The 17,681-nt window shown below is 41.5% G+C and overlaps 1 protein-coding gene across 4 annotated transcripts in view; it reads right to left on the bottom strand.

Moving 5' to 3' along the window:
• The window catches only part of ERBB4 (erb-b2 receptor tyrosine kinase 4), a 648,261-nt gene that overhangs the window by 38,602 nt on the left and 591,978 nt on the right, over nucleotides 1-17,681 (bottom strand). For all 4 annotated transcript variants that reach the window (XM_074910349.1, XM_074910351.1, XM_074910348.1 and 1 more), the window contains exon 21: nucleotides 1,102-1,257. In XM_074910349.1, the coding sequence (XP_074766450.1) occupies nucleotides 1,102-1,257 (156 nt within the window). The remainder of the gene's footprint in view (nucleotides 1-1,101; nucleotides 1,258-17,681) is intronic.

The raw sequence follows: 17,681 nt of genomic DNA, 5'->3' as shown, positions 1-17,681 counted from the left end.
AGGAATCAGGTAAAACTGCCAAAACTCCACCTTCCCTGCCAGGAGGTCTCTTCACTGGGGAAACAGGAAAACAATGGCAACTCTTTTCAAGCTCTTCACCTCATTGACTGAAACGCTGATGTAATCCATGCAACAGCTGCCAAGGGCAGCAGCCGCACAAATAAGGCAGCAGCCCATCCAGGAGAAAAGCACACGCTGGCAACAGCTGTTTGTCCCAGACAAGGGCACAAGTGAGCACAGAAAAACACAGATAGCAAGTAGACAGAAAGCAAACTGAATGTTCAGGGAAAGGAATGACAGGAGATGCAGAATCCCTTGGGATTTTGTGAGAGATTGAAATGTGAAATTTCAAGATGTTTAGCATCCAGCACTGGTATGTACTTAGAGCCTCTATCTACAGCGTTTTGAAATTTATAATGCATTAATCTGAAGGCATTAGAAATGAGGTGAGGCATTATATGGATGTTGTTCTATATGCTGAAAAGTAGTACGGGAAAATGTCTCGTTTCAAAATTATCCTCAAGCTAGCTTTTTACTGCCCTGGTATTCAGCATGGTATTGGGGAGTTGCATGCAAGAAACAGTGTACGCAGGCTCTACCAATGTGACAGAAGAGGTAGCTCTTTGCTGAGCATATGTAAACTCTTATATTCTACAAATACAAACATGTTCTGTGTCCTTCCTTTTTTGTTTTCTGGAAAATTACTTGTCTGAGAAAGTGGGACCGCAAATTATTGAGGTTCATACTGACTAGAGAAAGGGATGTGGCAGGCATGCCCTAGAACAACTGTCAGTCATTGAACTGACTTCAGAAGTCTTCAAAACAAGACACAGAATGGAACATACGAACAAAACCTAACTCAGAGTGTGAAAACTGTTCAGACAATTATATTTCAGCACCTGGAGAAGCTCACTGAGCAAGAAATGAGCAGCTTTTATGTGTGCTGTCACAACACAGTTCTAGAAGACAGGGTTTTGCTAAGTCACTGACAGACTTTCTTACACAGATAATAGTCCCATAGGAATACACTGCCCTAAAGGGTTACTTCAGGAGGTTTGTCACAGTGTGATATGTTTACTTCCAGACATGTTCAGAACTCACCTTCCCTCCATCAGCATTATACTCCTTTTCATCTCCTTCCAAAAGTCTAGCCAAGCCAAAGTCAGTGATCTTCACATGGTTTGGTGATTTCACCAAGACATTACGGGCCGCCAAGTCACGGTGGACAAGTCTCCTCTCTTCCAGGTACATCATTCCCTGATGGACAAAGAACAGTAAAATAATCTTAATGAGTCTTACATGATTTTTTAGAACTACTTTTCACTGATAACATGTAAAATTTCTGTTTCCCTTATTGGTATTTGCAATAAGAAAATGGCCTAGAGGGCAGAAGTTCAATGCTGCTTTTGCTCTGAGCAGGAGGTGGGATTAGATGATCTTAGATTCCTTCCAATGTGAATAATTCTGTAAGATTCTGTGGTAATTGCCAAAGGAAACAAAAAACCACATAGATATCTCCTTTGCTCCAGCAAATTTAGAATCTGGAAATGTGAAACAAAGAAAATAACTATTACAGCCCTTATTTTTCAGACAGAAAATCTGAAGACCATAAAAAATGATCAATTTAGGCGGAATCCCACAGAAATTAGGCCAGACTGGGAAACAATCCCAGCTCTTCTACATTCCAGGCAAGTGTCTTCAATTCAAGATAAAGCTTCTTATCCATCTTCAAATGCTTTTAAGGTGGACATAAATTTTCACTACCCTCAGTGAATTAGAAGGAAAACAATTCTTTATTCCAAGTGCTGCAACCCACTTGCCTTTTCACTCCCTTAAAATTTTGCATGTAGTATTATAATAAGATACTAGATCAACGGCCTTTTTTTTTTTTTTTAATGAGCATATATATTCTGTTAGAAGTACTTTTGTTCACAAGCTGATCCAGCTGCCTTTAAAGATAAGTTAACATATACTCAAGCTGCCTGGCCTTAACCTTATTCTTACTCTGATGAGAGGCTAACCATCTACCATAAGCATGGAAGTTTACATGATGCTTTGTGACACTGAGATGAACACCAAAGCTTAGTCTTATTAATTATACCACACACAAAGGATAGGCAGGGTTACAAGACTATAATTTCATTAAAAGGCATTTATGACATTAACCATCATTAGAAGAACCTACAGATGAAATTACACACTTGATAATTACCCTTAAGGTATTTCTTAATATATTGGCTCTGTATAATATATATGGTAATTTTTAAAAAGTCATTGCTGAATACTGAAGAGATCATATTATCCCATAATACAGATGATAATTCAGACAGTCACAGGTAGTGATTAAAATAGCCAGATTACTCAGTGTCATGGGCCAGACTTTATCACCTTTCACAGCACAAGAAGCTCACACATACCTATCCCCATACATACCAGAAGGACAATGCCTATGGGTAAGCCATCATTGATGGTCACCGGGCCAGAATGTAGCCTTTTCTTGACAGAAAGTGGATGTCTTTACAAAAAGTATCAAGTGGAGCTCTGAACTGCTGTGGCTTTTAGGTGAAAAATTTCAGTGCAAACACTGTTAAAAGGTTTGAAAATATGTGAGAGAACATTTGGCATAAACACTATTTCATTTTTAATGTGGTAGGCTTTGTTGCAGTCAACATGAAGGTGGTTTGAAAGGGGACATGGGGACTCTTTGGCATAAAGCAAATGGAATTATTTTTTAAAAGCCCTGCTAGCTGAGGCAAACACGCCCTCCTGCCAATTGCAAATCAATACTTTTGGCCGTTGAACATCAGAACTATAAGTCTTTGAAAGCATAATGTTTTTTGACATCAAATTAAAACCTGTAGATAAAGGACAAGTAAATCTCATAGGTCAAATGATCGTGAGTCACACAACAAACGCACCATGAAACCAGAGGCACCATGACTTAGCACAAGAATTACCATCTGAAGAAACCCAACCAGAAAAATACAACATAATCAAAAAACGCTGTGTAGTAGAGGAAAAGCAACCACAAAAGTGGTCCCGTAAAATTCAGATAAATTGGGAATTCATATAAATCCTGTTTCACATCTCTAACACTGAACAGTAACCAGAAAGGGCTTCAAGGCGGTGTCAAACTGCTCATAACAAGTACTCGGGGAAGCAAGTGGATTACAGAAACCTCCCAGTCTCATGTCCCTCCCTTTCATCTGGGGGTCTTGCAGCCAGTCTGCTGAGATGTCTGCAGGTAGGCGTCAAACAACCTGTCTGGACATGCCTCAGAAATCCACTGAGAGCGCACCATGCCTGTGCTACGCTGCGCTGAACAGCGTGTGCAGGCATGCAGGGCTCTGTGTGCTTTGTGGAGCAGCCTCTGGCCCATAATCATACGTCCAGCTTTGCTGCTCTTGAATATAGCAAATCTAATTGTAAGGGTGGCTTCAGGTTGCCCTTAAATATACCACATAGTCATTCCTCACTTGTCTAAAATTACACTGCTTCTTTGCAGTTCCTGAAAGTGCTGCCCTCGAAGCCAGGACTGCAGTCATGTGTGAACAGACAGGCGCCCTTGTGCTTCCCCCAGATACTTCTCTCCTGCAGCTCCCAATCTCTTCCTCCACCTTCCATGACATTAAGCACCTTTCTTCAGTCTTACATCCTTCACTGCAAAAGAGCTCCTCCGTGAACAAGAAGTCTCAAGGTGCTGTTTACACTTCCTTTCTACTTAGTTTAGAAAATATCTCAATTTTTTAGAATGAACAGAAATACTTCTAAAACATCATAGATTTGCGATAATGTCCAATATCTTATTTGGTCAAAATTCTCAATACCTCAGAATAAGGGGGGGAAGAAAAGAAAGGTCCAAACCTGGAGACATCTTTGTGGGCAGAATCCAATGAGGACACAAGAACCGAGAGAATTTGATGAGAGAATTCTGTTGGTATCAAAATACATTAGGCCCAAATAAAATTCTAATTTTTAATAGATTAATTTGCACCTATGAGCACTGAAACAATATGAAATATTGTGGATTACTTTTAGTATAAATGAAGAAATGGAATTTCTGTCTTGTTAAAGTCAAAACAGATTATCTGTACAAGGCTTTAGTCCCCTGTCTTTAGCTAATGATGGCAGCAATAGATGGTAAGGTGTCTGGAAACATCCTTCACTGAAAGAGTTAAACAATCAAACTCTTAAGCCCACCTCCTTGGTCTTATTTTACCTTCTCTATGTATGTAATTTAGAAGCATTTTCTAAATATGTAGGCTAACACTTTAGGATGTTTACTGTTTATTCTACTAATTAATTTCAATTTCTTTCAGTCTTGTGCTCTTATTTAATATTGTCTTAGTAAGCTTATATCTTATTTAACTTAACATCATACTCTCTCATGAACTACAAAGATGTGTAATCACCAACCTGAATACAGCTCCTAACCAATACCACAGCCAGTTTTCTTTTCTGTTCAGAAAGAGGGTAGAAATAGCTGTCTGTGTATCACTGTACTTACAGTTTACTTCACCTCTGTCAAAGAAGCTTCGCAGGGCTTGTTCCCACCTGTGTTATCTGCAAAGCTAAAAACAACCCATGTAGGGTTGACAGCTAGAAAATCCTGTGCAGGTCCATGACCTGCAGAAATGTAAACCCTCTTAGGAATACCCAGTGTAAAGATGTTAGATTTTCCTGATACCCTATCAATGTTTTACAGGTGGATGGCAGAAGTATAAGAGAAAAGGTATACCTATGTCTGTATTTTCATTAAATGAAACTATACAAGCAGAATGAAAACAATCTAAAAATGGGAATCCTACAGTATTTTCTGCAGCAATACTGCCTAAACATATACTATGCCAAGAATTATCATGTGAAGGCATTTCTGAACCTCAAAGGAAACGTGCTCTATGTGCATCTCTCATCATTTTACTTGACACAGAAGTATGGAAACAAAAAAGTACTCTCTGCATCACATAGCTGGTGCTACCACCGCCCAACAAGCCCATGATCAAATACCAAGAGGACATTTTATGAGACTTACGAGACAAAACTACCAGTGACCCTAGACCCTGACAACGGAAAGAGATCTGTTTGTGGAAATGACACTTTCAAGCCCGATCCATTTGCGGTGTGATCTGTGAGGCTGGGGAAATGAAGTGCCCTTCAGGACTTGTCCAAATTAGAGCTATACAGATGCCATATAATTATCAAAGTATAAAATTTACAGATAATAAGAAACCCCATACCTTAGTATATGTATTAGAATATTCACAGTAGGGTAGGACTCTTACGCTGAAACCACTGAGAGGAAAAAGCTCAGCATTAAGCCATTAGGATCAGTTGTCCCATTATCTCTGAGCCCAGATTTATGTCACATGAACACAAGAATCAGCCATGACCTACCCATCACTGCTACTTCCTTGTCACAGTCACAACAGAGGTTTCCTCACAGAGAATGTAATTAGAAATGCAATTCCTGCTAGGGTCCCTTAACGTAAAATCGCTCTCTGAATCAGCACCTAATGCTATTAAGAAGTCAAACAACCACTGCAAACAGCTGTAACACAGATAAATTGAGAAAGTCCCTCTGGAACTTCAGGCTGAGCGAGGAATAGCCTTTTCTCTTTCACAACTGCACCCCTTATCCTCACCCAGTACCAGAGTCACGTACGAAGACAAACCTGTGCTATGTGGATCTTCACATAGACATACAGAGTAGTAAAGCCACCTGCAGTCTCGACCCCTTCTACCCAAGTGATTACGAACTGTGAAAATGTAAATTCTCCTTTCAGAAGCAAGACAGAAATGCCTTGCCAGAACTGATTAGTGTTAAAGGTCTTTTATCTTTGCCTACACAATTACTAACCTGACCTGCCCATGTGTTTATATATTTCCCACAAGGCTTTCAACAGCACCAGGGAAACTGAGGTGTAGGATAGGCTTGTAATAATCCCAGATGGCTTTGTTCAAAGGGAGGTGGACAGGAAAGATGTAAACAGCCACTAGGAGCTTTACTCCAGTAAGACTTTCCTGCCTGTCACTTCTCAGCCTTGGTAGTTTTCTATGTAATAACTAGAGGGAAAAAAAATATCAGCAGTTTTACTAGCTGAGGTTAAGCCTACTCACTACCCATCAGTTTACTCTCGGAGCTGGCTAGAAATAAGAACAAAAATGTTCTTGAATAGACTAAAAGTTAGTCATTAAGAGCCCTAAAAGAAAAAAGTCTTTCTCAATTTTTTTATGGAGTGTTTGTGAAGTCTCTGGGACTGTGGATAGACAGATTTGGTACGGTCATTTCAGGTAGGGTCAGGTATGCTCTTGTTCTTGTCACAAGAAAAATGACAGACCTGAAAATGAGGTAACAAGTGCTGGCAACAAACTGAAGCAGAACAGTGGAAAGGAGACTTTGTGTCAAATAATCCATAGGAGAAGAAAAGGCAATGAGATGGAACAGTTTTCTGATCTTTCCAAGTGCTGAACTGAAGTAGAAAATATCAAATTAAGTTCAATATTAGGACTTCCAGTGCTGCAGACATCTACAGAGGAGTATCATCAAAGGTGGGCTGATGGTGGAAACAGAGTAATAAAGGGATTTTTTTAAAAAAAGCAAAATTAAGCTTTTCTGGAATGTTATGGGTTGTCCCCTGAGATGTCCTGCCTTTAAGACGTGGTCATAATTTGCTGTTTTCTTACTTCACTACCAGTGTTACTTTCTGCTGCTGTCATTTTTCTCCCTGTTCCTAAGGGCAGTTTTTGAGCACAGCCTCCATCTGTACAGCTCAGAGGGTAAGAGTTGCAAGCACAGACTGTTTCAGATGCTGTTACTTGATTTCCTTCAAATTTCCAGACTTTTCAGAGTCCCACCTCCCCACTGAGGATGCTTCTGGATTTGTTTCCAAGGCGGCAGCTGCTGTTCAGTGAATGGCCAATTCTTTGAATTACATGACCTTTGTCCGAAAGCTCCTTCCATTAGGTGCCTGTACCTCATTTCCAGAAAAAAAAGGACTCATTACTCAGGACAGAATTTAAGCAGGTATGTAAGTCATTAAATGCAAAGTCCCTTTGGGATAATTACCAGAGATGAACTGAAGTGTCTTGAATCAGTAACTAAAGTTTAAGTCTAGACATATGTCTTTGCATGATGCAAGACATCATCTTGCAGGATAATTCAAATTAAAAAAATAAGTATAAAGACCTTCACCTGCCCCAACAACTTCATCAATACCAGCAGACAGCAGATGTTCTAGAAACACTTTTTTTTCCATGTGACTTTTTGCTGTTTTCTATAATAAACGTTATTATCTCCCTAAATAGAGGGAATGTTGATCTTATCCCATCCAGAAATTAAGAGCAGCCTGCCTTTCTTCAGTAATAATTTCCACCCACCAAAGCAAAGCACACATGGCATATTCATCAAACAAGTACGTGAAGGAAGAAAATTTCAAGTCCAACTCAAATCTCACGGACATTAATCTCCAGCCTTGGAGACTGTCCTCTTTTCATCCTAATGACTTGAGGCTAGCTTAATAACAGGAATCACTACAGAAAGCTTGAAATGATCATCTTTTCCCCGCTTACCCCATGGAAAAAGTGTAATATTACCAGGGGCTAAATATGCTTTCAAGGAAAACGCAGTGCCCTTTGTTGTCAGGAGCAACCAGAACCATCTAAGTAGCTGTTACTCCAGAGATAGCTGTGGGAAGGAAAAACTGACACTGCTCTGAAATACACTGACTCAGCTGCAGAGGTGTGATTTCTTATGTAGGTCTGCCTGAGAGCTAGGACTGGAGGTCATCCTCACAGCCAAGGGAAAGCCAAGGATGCTAACTATTTCAGTCCAAAGCTGCCAGACTGAGCTGGGGACTCACACCTTGTGCTACACATACCTCCACCAGGTTAGCTGTCAAGGATTTCTGAAAATGTCTGGAGTTCTACCAACTCTGGTAAAGCCAGCAAGGAAGGCCCATTCCTGCAGCCTGGGCTGTGGTATATAACGCCAAATATTTAGGAGTTCAATTACTTCCCATTTATACGGGGTAAGTTAATACCTCTCTCTCTTCAGTAAAGGGTAGACAAAGAAAGTTTATGTGATAGTAATATATTCCTTTCCATCTGCTGTTCCCTTGACTAAGCTCTCTCGGTTTCTCTTCTCTACAGTTTACTTAAGTTTGACGCAATGTGCTATTCATGTGTAACAAGCTGTATTTTGAGATAAAAGTGCTTTTCTCTCAAGCTGGCTGTCTTTAGACACAGCCTTAGGATACAAAGCTGATATAACTAGCTGGATTTTCCTTACAGTCATGTTGGACCTGTCCACCAGACCAGGACCATACAAATGAAACTTTGCTAGACCTGCACTCGGAGCTCATGTGACACGAGCAGCGTGGGTGCTGTGTATTCATGTCTGCTAATATATCCCTTTTCTCAACAGTCCTGCTGTGACATTACTAAATGGTTTCAGACTAAACTGTTCAGAGTACACAGAGTACAAGACTATCTGTACTTAAGAGGCAGTGCAGCTGGATTATTACCCTTATGGAAAGATAATCAGTGCCAATACAATTTCTGCACAGGTTAACTCAAGCTAGTTCTGTCGTGAAAAGTTAGCAGTGATGTTTTGCACACAGGTTAGTCTTAGATCTCCCCACCTGTGGATCACCCAGAAGTACAAATTCTGTCTGCTCACACATGGGAGTGTGATCGCACATTGTCTGACTCAGCTGAAGCACAAAATCGAGATGAGCTGGCTTCATACCAACCACATGAGGACACACACTACCTGTGGCAGTGTAAACTTGCCAGTTACCCATCAAAAGAACAAGTCTAGGAAAAAAAGCATACACCAGACCATTGCTCGGTATCATGTGGCAGCTGCAGTATATTTGTTTCAGTAACAGGAATCCTAAAGCCTGGTTTACTGCACTGCTGAGCTATGGCCCAAAACACAAAATAAATAATATGCTAAAGCATAACAGATCAAAACAAAGTCAGGGAGTAAAAGGGAAGGGAAAGAAGCTATTAGGCTAAAGTTTAGATGAGAACTATAGGAAAAATGTAGACTACTCCACAATGACAGGTGATTCATAAAGGAAGAAAGAGCAGAAAGAAATGACAGGAGAAGCAAGTTCATAAGCTTATGACATTTCAAGACTTAATTGACTGGACTGAGCAGACATTTTGATGGGCCCAGACCCTCTGCAATCCTAAATTAAAATCTCAGGAATGTCATTTCACCCCTTCAAAGCTGAGATAAACGGGTCACTGCTGAACTGACTGGTTCATGATTCTGAGGCTGTGGGGTCCTTAAAATGAAGCTATCTATCCTGGGTGGGTATTGAAACTCCTCGGGCATCACCAGAAGGGGATTTTGTTCCACTGTCATCATCAAACATGTCATTTGTCTGAACTCTCATGAAAAGTATGAATTTTCTCCCTGGCTCCCTCAAATTACACAGTTATCTAGATTAGGTGATGCTGAACATAAAGAGTCTGTGAAGCACTTCATGTCCTTCTGATGAAACATGTTACATAAATATATTAAGTAGCATAAACAATGAGATGCAAAACAGGTATTTCAATACTGCCCATGCTGCATGTGCCTCCAAGTTCTGGTCCCACCTATAGTCACATCTGTGCAAGTGCTACATAGGACGAGAGAAAACCAAAGTACATTCCTATGCATGATGTTCCCGAGGGAGCTGTGGAGTTTTATCTGATCTCCATTTTGCAATTAATTCAAGACTATTGCCACAGTGATTCCTTAAGACAGCTGGGTGCAAGGTGCTCTGCTGTGCCAGTCTTAGTGCCTTCAGTGGGCAAACTGGCTCATGCTGGCTGTGTTACCACTTCACCTGGGCCAGGTGTCCTGACCTCCTGGGCTGTGTGGACACAGGCTACAGTAGTCTCCCACAGTACCTTCTCCCTATTCCCAAGGTGCTCAAAAGGACAGGGATGTTCTCTAATCTCTGAAGAAAATCACAGCTCAGCTTATGGTACTGCAGCCCAAAGAGGCGATAGAAATTGTAGCTTGTAGCTGTGCTTATAATAAGCATATCACCAGTAAGGACACAGTAACCTGGATACAGCTTTGCATCTCCTTTCATACCCTCACTAGGCCAATGTAGATGCGACGTACAAACGTATGATGCAGCAGAGACACACTGAGAGAGTTTCCGACCCTCCCAATTACTGAACAGACCAAGAGCTGTAAAGGAAAAACTTAATCAAGTCAGGGATTTGTGGGTAAAGGGTCACCCCCAAAACTTCGATAAAGCATCTGATGCCTCCCTGCCAGCTCTGCCAGATGTTTCTCACAAGGGCTTCTGAAGGTCAGCACACAAACCAGCCATGTGTTTTCAAGAGACAGGCCTTTGGGTGCATTGCCCCATGTAGGGAGAGAAAAAAGCAAGGCAGAAATCTACTGATGGTCCTGTGTAAGAAAAAGACTGACTGTTAAGACTCAGATTTCTGTTCCACTGCAGCGATGCCCTTCCCCGAATGCCACAGGGCCTGAGCTCTGCAAGTCAGAATTTAATGCTTGCTGTGTCCACTAATGCTCCCACAACTCACCTCTGTCTGGGAAGCACAGAAGTACATAGCACTGTTTTGGCTGCAAGTGCAGCTATATGTTGTTGACAACTTTTTCTGTAAAAGATGCCTTTACATAAGAACTAACTGCCTAAATAATAAACTTATCACTGCAAAACTCTCCTTGCTGGGCAATAAACTCTCATTGCAAAGTAACTACAGTTAAGAGGCTGGCAGGAACACAGTCCTTATAACAAAGACTGTGAATTACTGTTTCAAAAGTGAATCCTAGTAACCTGCGCTACGCATGCCAGCAGGAAGAACCTACCTATCCTCTGATTTGGGGAGTGCTCAGAGACTTCAGGTTTCAGCTCCCAGTGGATCACATACTCCTGGAAAGTGTTTGATGCTTTTCAAAGTGGCAACCAACGAGAGAGGTATCAGCACATTAATGATTTGAAAGGGCTTTTTGAATACTATTCTTCTCTCTTAGATTAATTGCTACAGTTAGACTAGCTCTAGCTCCTTCCTCTGAAGAGGCAGGTGGGCTAAATGTGTCCTATAACGAAGCTCCCAGTGCAACTTTAATAGCAAAGCTGCGACCAGTGGTTCCTTAATACTCTGTGATTAGAAACTGCCCATGAGGGAGATAACTTGGCTTTCTTGAAGCCTGCAGAGAAGCCTGCACTCAGACGGCCAACAGCATACTAAACAACAAGCTACCTTTCCCCCACCCCAGCCACTGACCTCTTGCCAATACAATTACAATTGGGAGAGTATATTGTGTAGTGCATTCACTCTCTCCAAGAAAGTGTATTTAAAATGGATTACTTCTGCTCCTTAGACAGGCAATCAATAGAGATGTGGACTGCAATAAGTACAGAGATGTCTGTGGGCTGCAGCACTTATCCTCTGTGTCTCTTCAGAAATTAATTAAAAATCAATGAAGTGTGCAGCCTATTAATAAGGAACCTCCAGATTAACAGATACAAGCACAGCCTATCCTCAGTTTCAGAACGAACACAGCCACAGCACAAACACATTAAAAATTCGCCAGCACTTCAAACAATACCGTAAGATCTGTGACCTTTCATGACTATGCCCGGCATCTGACTGAACTGCAATATTCTCAACTTTATGCACCCTTAATAAATTATATGCTATCTGTTTCAAGTTGGTTAAACAGGAGGACTTGGAGGCTTCAGAGTTACTGAGATAGATTTCTAGAAAATGATCTTATCACAAAGCATAATCACCAGCATGAAGATCGGATCCAGCAAACATCTAACAGAGGGGTAAGTGCACTTTTTAATTCCTGGAGGTCACTCTTGGGATTCAGCAATAATTGACAAATTCAGTTTCTTGACTTCTCCAACAGCTTGAAGACTACACCTTGCAACCTGATGAATGCTTAATTCCTGTGAAAGATTGAATTTCCCTAGGTTTAGAAGCAGCTGGGCAGGGGCTGGAGAAAGGCATCTCTGTTGTTGGCTTCTGTCAGTCAGGACCCCCATCCCTACCACCCCTCCACAGCCCAGCAGTAGCATGCCATACACAGAATAGCTTATAACACACCTATAGCTGCCAGCCCAGGTCAGGGCTCCTGTTGAGCAAAAACCAGCACATACCAACAGCAAGAGCTTTCCCCTGCTTCTAGGAGGTGAGATTCTAATAAAAAAAACCCCCACTCTGTTAATAATAATAAATAAAGCATTCAGTAAACAAAACTGCGTTTTAGGAGAAAGATGAAATGACTTGCTCAAGATCATTGGTGTTGGGACAGAGGCAGGGACTGATCCTAGGGCTCAGAAATCACTGGTCCAACACAACACCTATCTTCCCTCAGTTAAAACTACACCTTTTTCAGACAGCTTTCTTGGGAAATGAGTACTGACCCAGTAGCAGATAGTAATTTTTGACCAGTAGTGCAGTGATAAACTGACAGGTCATGCTCTGGGTGTAAGGTGTTCCATGATTCACCTCATGTTGTATGCTATGATAATAAAATATGTGACAAAATGGGTCTCTCCTGTACTCTTGTGTATTTGGCTGGTTCAGATGAGACAACGGTTTTGGACAGCTAAACTTCTTATTCTCTCCTTTTCCTGGCAGTGACCACCAAGCATACAGGGAACACTGTGCTAGCTACTATCTTGTGTGTTCAGATGAAAATCCTACAAGAAGAGCACACAGCAGCTCCCTGCTTTGTAAAAGGCAAATATGTACATAATTCCACTGATTCCCCTGAAACACTTGAGAGGGGAAGTTTTTGACCTCAAGACACATGTTTCAGAGGGTGCTTTTGGTCTAATTAAATGTTTTTAGCATTATCCTGTGTTCTCATTGAATTAAGCATGGCTGATTTTTTTTTTCCCTTTTTTTTTTTTTTTTTTTCCTCAGCAGACAGCATGATTGGGCCTGAATTTCTGAGGTAGGCACCTTTACTTGAAAGATGCCCCTGAAGCACACACAGCTTCAAGGCTCTGTATGACCACTTTTAAAATCATCATTCTGGTGTAAACAGGAATACAATTGGACAATGGAAGCACTGCTTCTCCTAGAAACCACCATTTTCACAAGCTATTCCACTGCAAGGGCCATGGGGCTCTGCAGGAGAAAAGTGGAACAAGGGCATATTTACCCTCTCCCACTCCTATTTTCTTCTCACATGAGCAGAGCAAGCAGTTGGTCTGTCTGATGGCTTCTGCTTAGGACTGCAATATTGTTCTACAAAAGAAAATGTTCTGAATTTGTTCTAAATGCTTTTGATATTCTGATTCAAGAGAGTTCTTGAATAAATTAAAGCTTTGAACTTCCAAACTCTGTTGCCACTAGGTTTCTGTGCACTTCTTAAAAACCCACATCACAGGTAACCATAGTTACCCATTTCATACTTTTTTTTTCCTTTTCTAATTGAGAAGCTTATGACAGCTGACAGAACAGGAGAGGCCAGCCACATAAACAGAGTGTGCTAGCTCATAATGGCTGGAGAAACCTGCTAAATAATCCATTAACCTTATTCAATAAATCCAGATGAATGCTAGAGTGGGTGGAAGACAGAAATGTGGTTTCAAGAGACACATATTTCCCCCCAGCTAAAACGTCACATTATTATTAATGGTTCAGAGCATCGCTGTATTGACAGTGAGAGCCCACAGAGCGTGAGTCAAACTGCTGTGCACTGCTAGTTACGTGCATTCAGACTGAATAGCCTTTAGTGTGCACGGGGGGGGTTAATCATTAAATACAGCCTGTCACTTTTTACTTTTCACTTCATGATGCTGAGGAGGATGTTTATAACACAGATAATTTATCCAAGAATATATGAATGGTCCATTTGCTCCTTGAGCATATGGAAACAACAGCCAGTGACTTTGCACTGGCAAAGTAAGGGACAGCTGAGCTCTGCCCACTGCACTGGGGTGCACGATCTGTCCCCTTCCCTGCTCCTCCGTACCTCAGCTCAGCCCTATCCAGACAGTAACACCAACTCCATGTGGGGATAACGCATGCAAGGCAAGTTGAGACAAGCCCTCACAATACTTAAAGTATAATTCTACCCTTTAGGTATATGGACTCAGGTGATTATGGAGCACTGACTGCATTAGTATTTTGTGCTATACATCAGTTCACTGGTCCTGCAAAGTGGTTCTACAGTTTTTTCACGGGATCACAATCCTACACAGAGGAGAAACTACTTCTTAAGTTGTAAATGTCCAAAAAGAAACCTTCATTATATCCTCAAAACAAAACTGATTCTTCTTTTTACTTAGATCCCAAAAATATCTAAATGTGGTTTGGCTCAAGCTTTCAAATGCCATTAACTTTTAAAATGAATCCCAGTGCTGGACGTTTCAGTTCCCTAATCTGAGAAACTTCTCATTGAGTGAGAACTGACTGTTTTAATTGATTTCTGTACACTTCCCAGCTACAGCAAGTACTTCAGTTACAGCTACATTTTTGTCAAGCTGTCTCCGGAGCCATGGATGCCATGATTTATTCAAAAAGAGACTCATGACTTTGACATCTCACGATTTGAGCATGTGGGTGGGTGAAGATATTGGAAATTTTGAGAGCTGCTGAGCTGAAACAGGTAACCTGAGTAGAACAAAGAGGAATCTGGGCAGGTGTATTTCCACTGATAGTAACATTTCAAGTGACTTAAGACTCAATTCCTGAGTCACTAAGCTTAAAGTGAGTTTTTCCATTAATTACAACTGAGACAAGTTCACGCCTTGGGTCAGTGCTGCTACCACTGCACAGTACCCAGCTGGAACCTGCAAAGTGTGTTGAAATAGTTTTTAACCATTGGCAAAGTAATTCACCAGGGAAGCACAGGAAACCTAACACCCTTGGGCTCCTCTAAAATCCCAAATCTCCTTTGAGAAGGCTTACACTTGACCCTTCTCCCCCAGCTATGAACCCATGTCTTTTTGTCTCTCACTCTAAATCACAACCATGAATACTTCTATGATTTACACCGACAAACTACTAGTCCTGGTTATGGACTATGCACAGGGCATTGCCTGGAGCAGCCAAAGGCCTTTAACAGGAATCAATTTCTTCCTCTAACCTGTGACCAAGAACTGCCAGGGATTGGCTGCTAACACCCTGCCTAAGAAGTTGTCCCTGTTCCTCCTGTGGTTCTGCAACAGTATTTCCATGCTTGGACTATTGTTCCAGCACTGCTGATTTGCCATATAGCCGCAACTGTTTCTGGCAAACTGCCATATAGACACATGAACCTTCTTTTCCTTAGTATTGAAATACAAAGATTCATGAAAGAAAGGGTCTGCTCATAGTAAAATCATCACAATGAGTAGAAAAGTCTCCTGTTGATTTTGATTTATTTGGATCAGATCCAAACATATGAGAAATCTCCGAGCACAGTTTCCACATGTCTCTCGGCTGGAATTTTTCAGCCATACCTCCCTTCTCTCGGCTGATTCATTCACAATTATTTCCCTCTCTCTTTTAAACTGCCTAGATATTTCAAAGGCTCAGCTGTAGAAACTCACTGTCTCCCCAAGGACCCAATCATGCTGGGTTTTTTTCTCCTCTTCAATTAAAAATAACTGGCACCAGGTTTAAAATGTTTCTGTATCTTGACTGAAACACATTGATTAAAACATAGGCAAACGCACAACATGACCCCCAGACAGAAATACCTTTAAAAAGGTCTTTACACTGAGGGTTTTTTAGGAGCATGGCAAGGAAAATCAAGCCATCACTGAGGAAAGCATAAAAAAAATCAGGTCAGTAAATGCTGCACTGTCGCCAGGTGGTATGGACTTTTACAGAAAGAACTTCTTTTCTAGAGACACTGAGATAATTGAGGATGCCTGGAATCACATATGGATACTATCAACTAGCTTCTTGCCCATGAGACTATTACTAGAACATAACACAGCCATATACAATTCTGGCTCTGCCTCTCCAGAAAACTTGCACAACTCCTCCAAACTGCATCACTATGAAAATTACTTTTAGCACATCAGCACAGGTCATACGTGCACCTCCAATCCCAGATTTTAGAAATATTAGAATTAATTTATAAATTTCTAGCCGAGCACATACAGAATGAATGGTACCAACACCTTCTTAAAATCTACACTGCATCTGCTAAGGGTCATGCCAGTGAGTTAGGATGGGAAGCAGCTGCTGCAATGCTTCCCTATTGCAAGAGCTCAGAAGTGACCGTTCTCTGTTTTCATTTGAATTTACTTTTTTTTTCCATTTTATGTATTTGGCTCCCTAAGAAATCAGGCTGGTGAAGTCATGATGTGTGCATATTTATCTTTCTATCTGTCTTTCTCTAGTAATTTTTGATGCTTTTGATAGCTTTCAGCACAATTTGGGACTACATTTGTCTGAAAAGTTTTGCATTCTTATGAGTTTTCTGAAAGCACATAGGCAAGGAGAGGAGAAAAGCTGTAACAGTTTTCCTGCTATTGTGATCACAGACTTTCTTGGGCACTAGAGACTCCACGTAAGACAGAGACATTATTGAGGATACTTTAACTAGCACTAGGAACATATTAAATTCCAGATAACCTAATCACTAGACATAAATCATAGGCAACCAGCTCTCAGCAGCTCTACTGCTCATAAAACTGCTTTTCTAAAGAGCTCCAGGGGGCCTCATTGATCACAAATTCCACGAAGATCTACCAAAGGAAAAAATGCAGCCCTATTTACATACACTTATCTGGACTAAAACTAGGGCTTGGTGCACCTAATCTGGGGAGCTGCAGATCAGCACACAACTACCCATGGGATGCTGAACTCTCTTTCCCTTGAGTTGCTAAATGACATTAAAGGGCAGCTACACAGATTCTGATAATGGGGTCAGAGTGTGTCTTTCTCCTGGAAAACCACTGAAAGTTTTGTCCTTCACATGGAAATTTCTTGACATAGCCTCACCCAATTTAGCCCACGAGGGGCTGAAGGCTACCTGGCCTCAGACTTACAATAGCCATGGTCCCCTGTGTGGTGGTGTACCCTGTGAACAGGAGGTGTTCAGGAATGGGGAAGAAACAACCAAGGGCAGTTTCTTCTCACTAACTCTGGGGCTGGAAGCATGGGGTGGGACATGCATGTTGCAAAGGCCAAGGCTGGACACATGGCAACTGTTTTAGCCTGACATTGCACATAGGAGGAAGCCCAGGTCTTCCTAACCTGGAAATGCCATGGCAGCAAGCCAGGACACTCCATCTAGACCCAGCTGGTAAGTACTGTATGGTACCCTACTGTACTGTGCAGCCTTGCTTCCAGGTCACACGTTCCTACTGGCTTGTAAGCTTCTGCCCTGTCTTCCAGTCTGCAGTGGGGCTATGACCTGTAGAGCTTACCCTGTAACAATGATGACACCCCCAGGCCACAAAAATCCTTCATGAAGCTTAACACAAACTAATTTACTCCTCCTCAGGGATCTCGAAGCCTCTTCCAATACTAACTGAAAGCCCCCTCTGAACTTTAGATGGCTTGAGATCAGCCAGCTTCAAGGGAATTAGGTAGCTTTCCAACATTGAGCTCTCTCTAAAGGACCTGATGCGTCCTCCTGATGTTGCAGGTGCACTGATAATCCTGCTCATACAAAGAGGCAATCTTACTACAGATATGTCCAGGAAAAAAGACATGGGTTCATTTTACTTTGCTGCTAT

Source organism: Athene noctua, chromosome 7 (assembly GCF_965140245.1).
Source record: "Athene noctua chromosome 7, bAthNoc1.hap1.1, whole genome shotgun sequence".
Lineage (NCBI taxonomy): Eukaryota > Metazoa > Chordata > Aves > Strigiformes > Strigidae > Athene > Athene noctua.
This window is presented reverse-complemented; position numbering and strand designations above follow the sequence as displayed.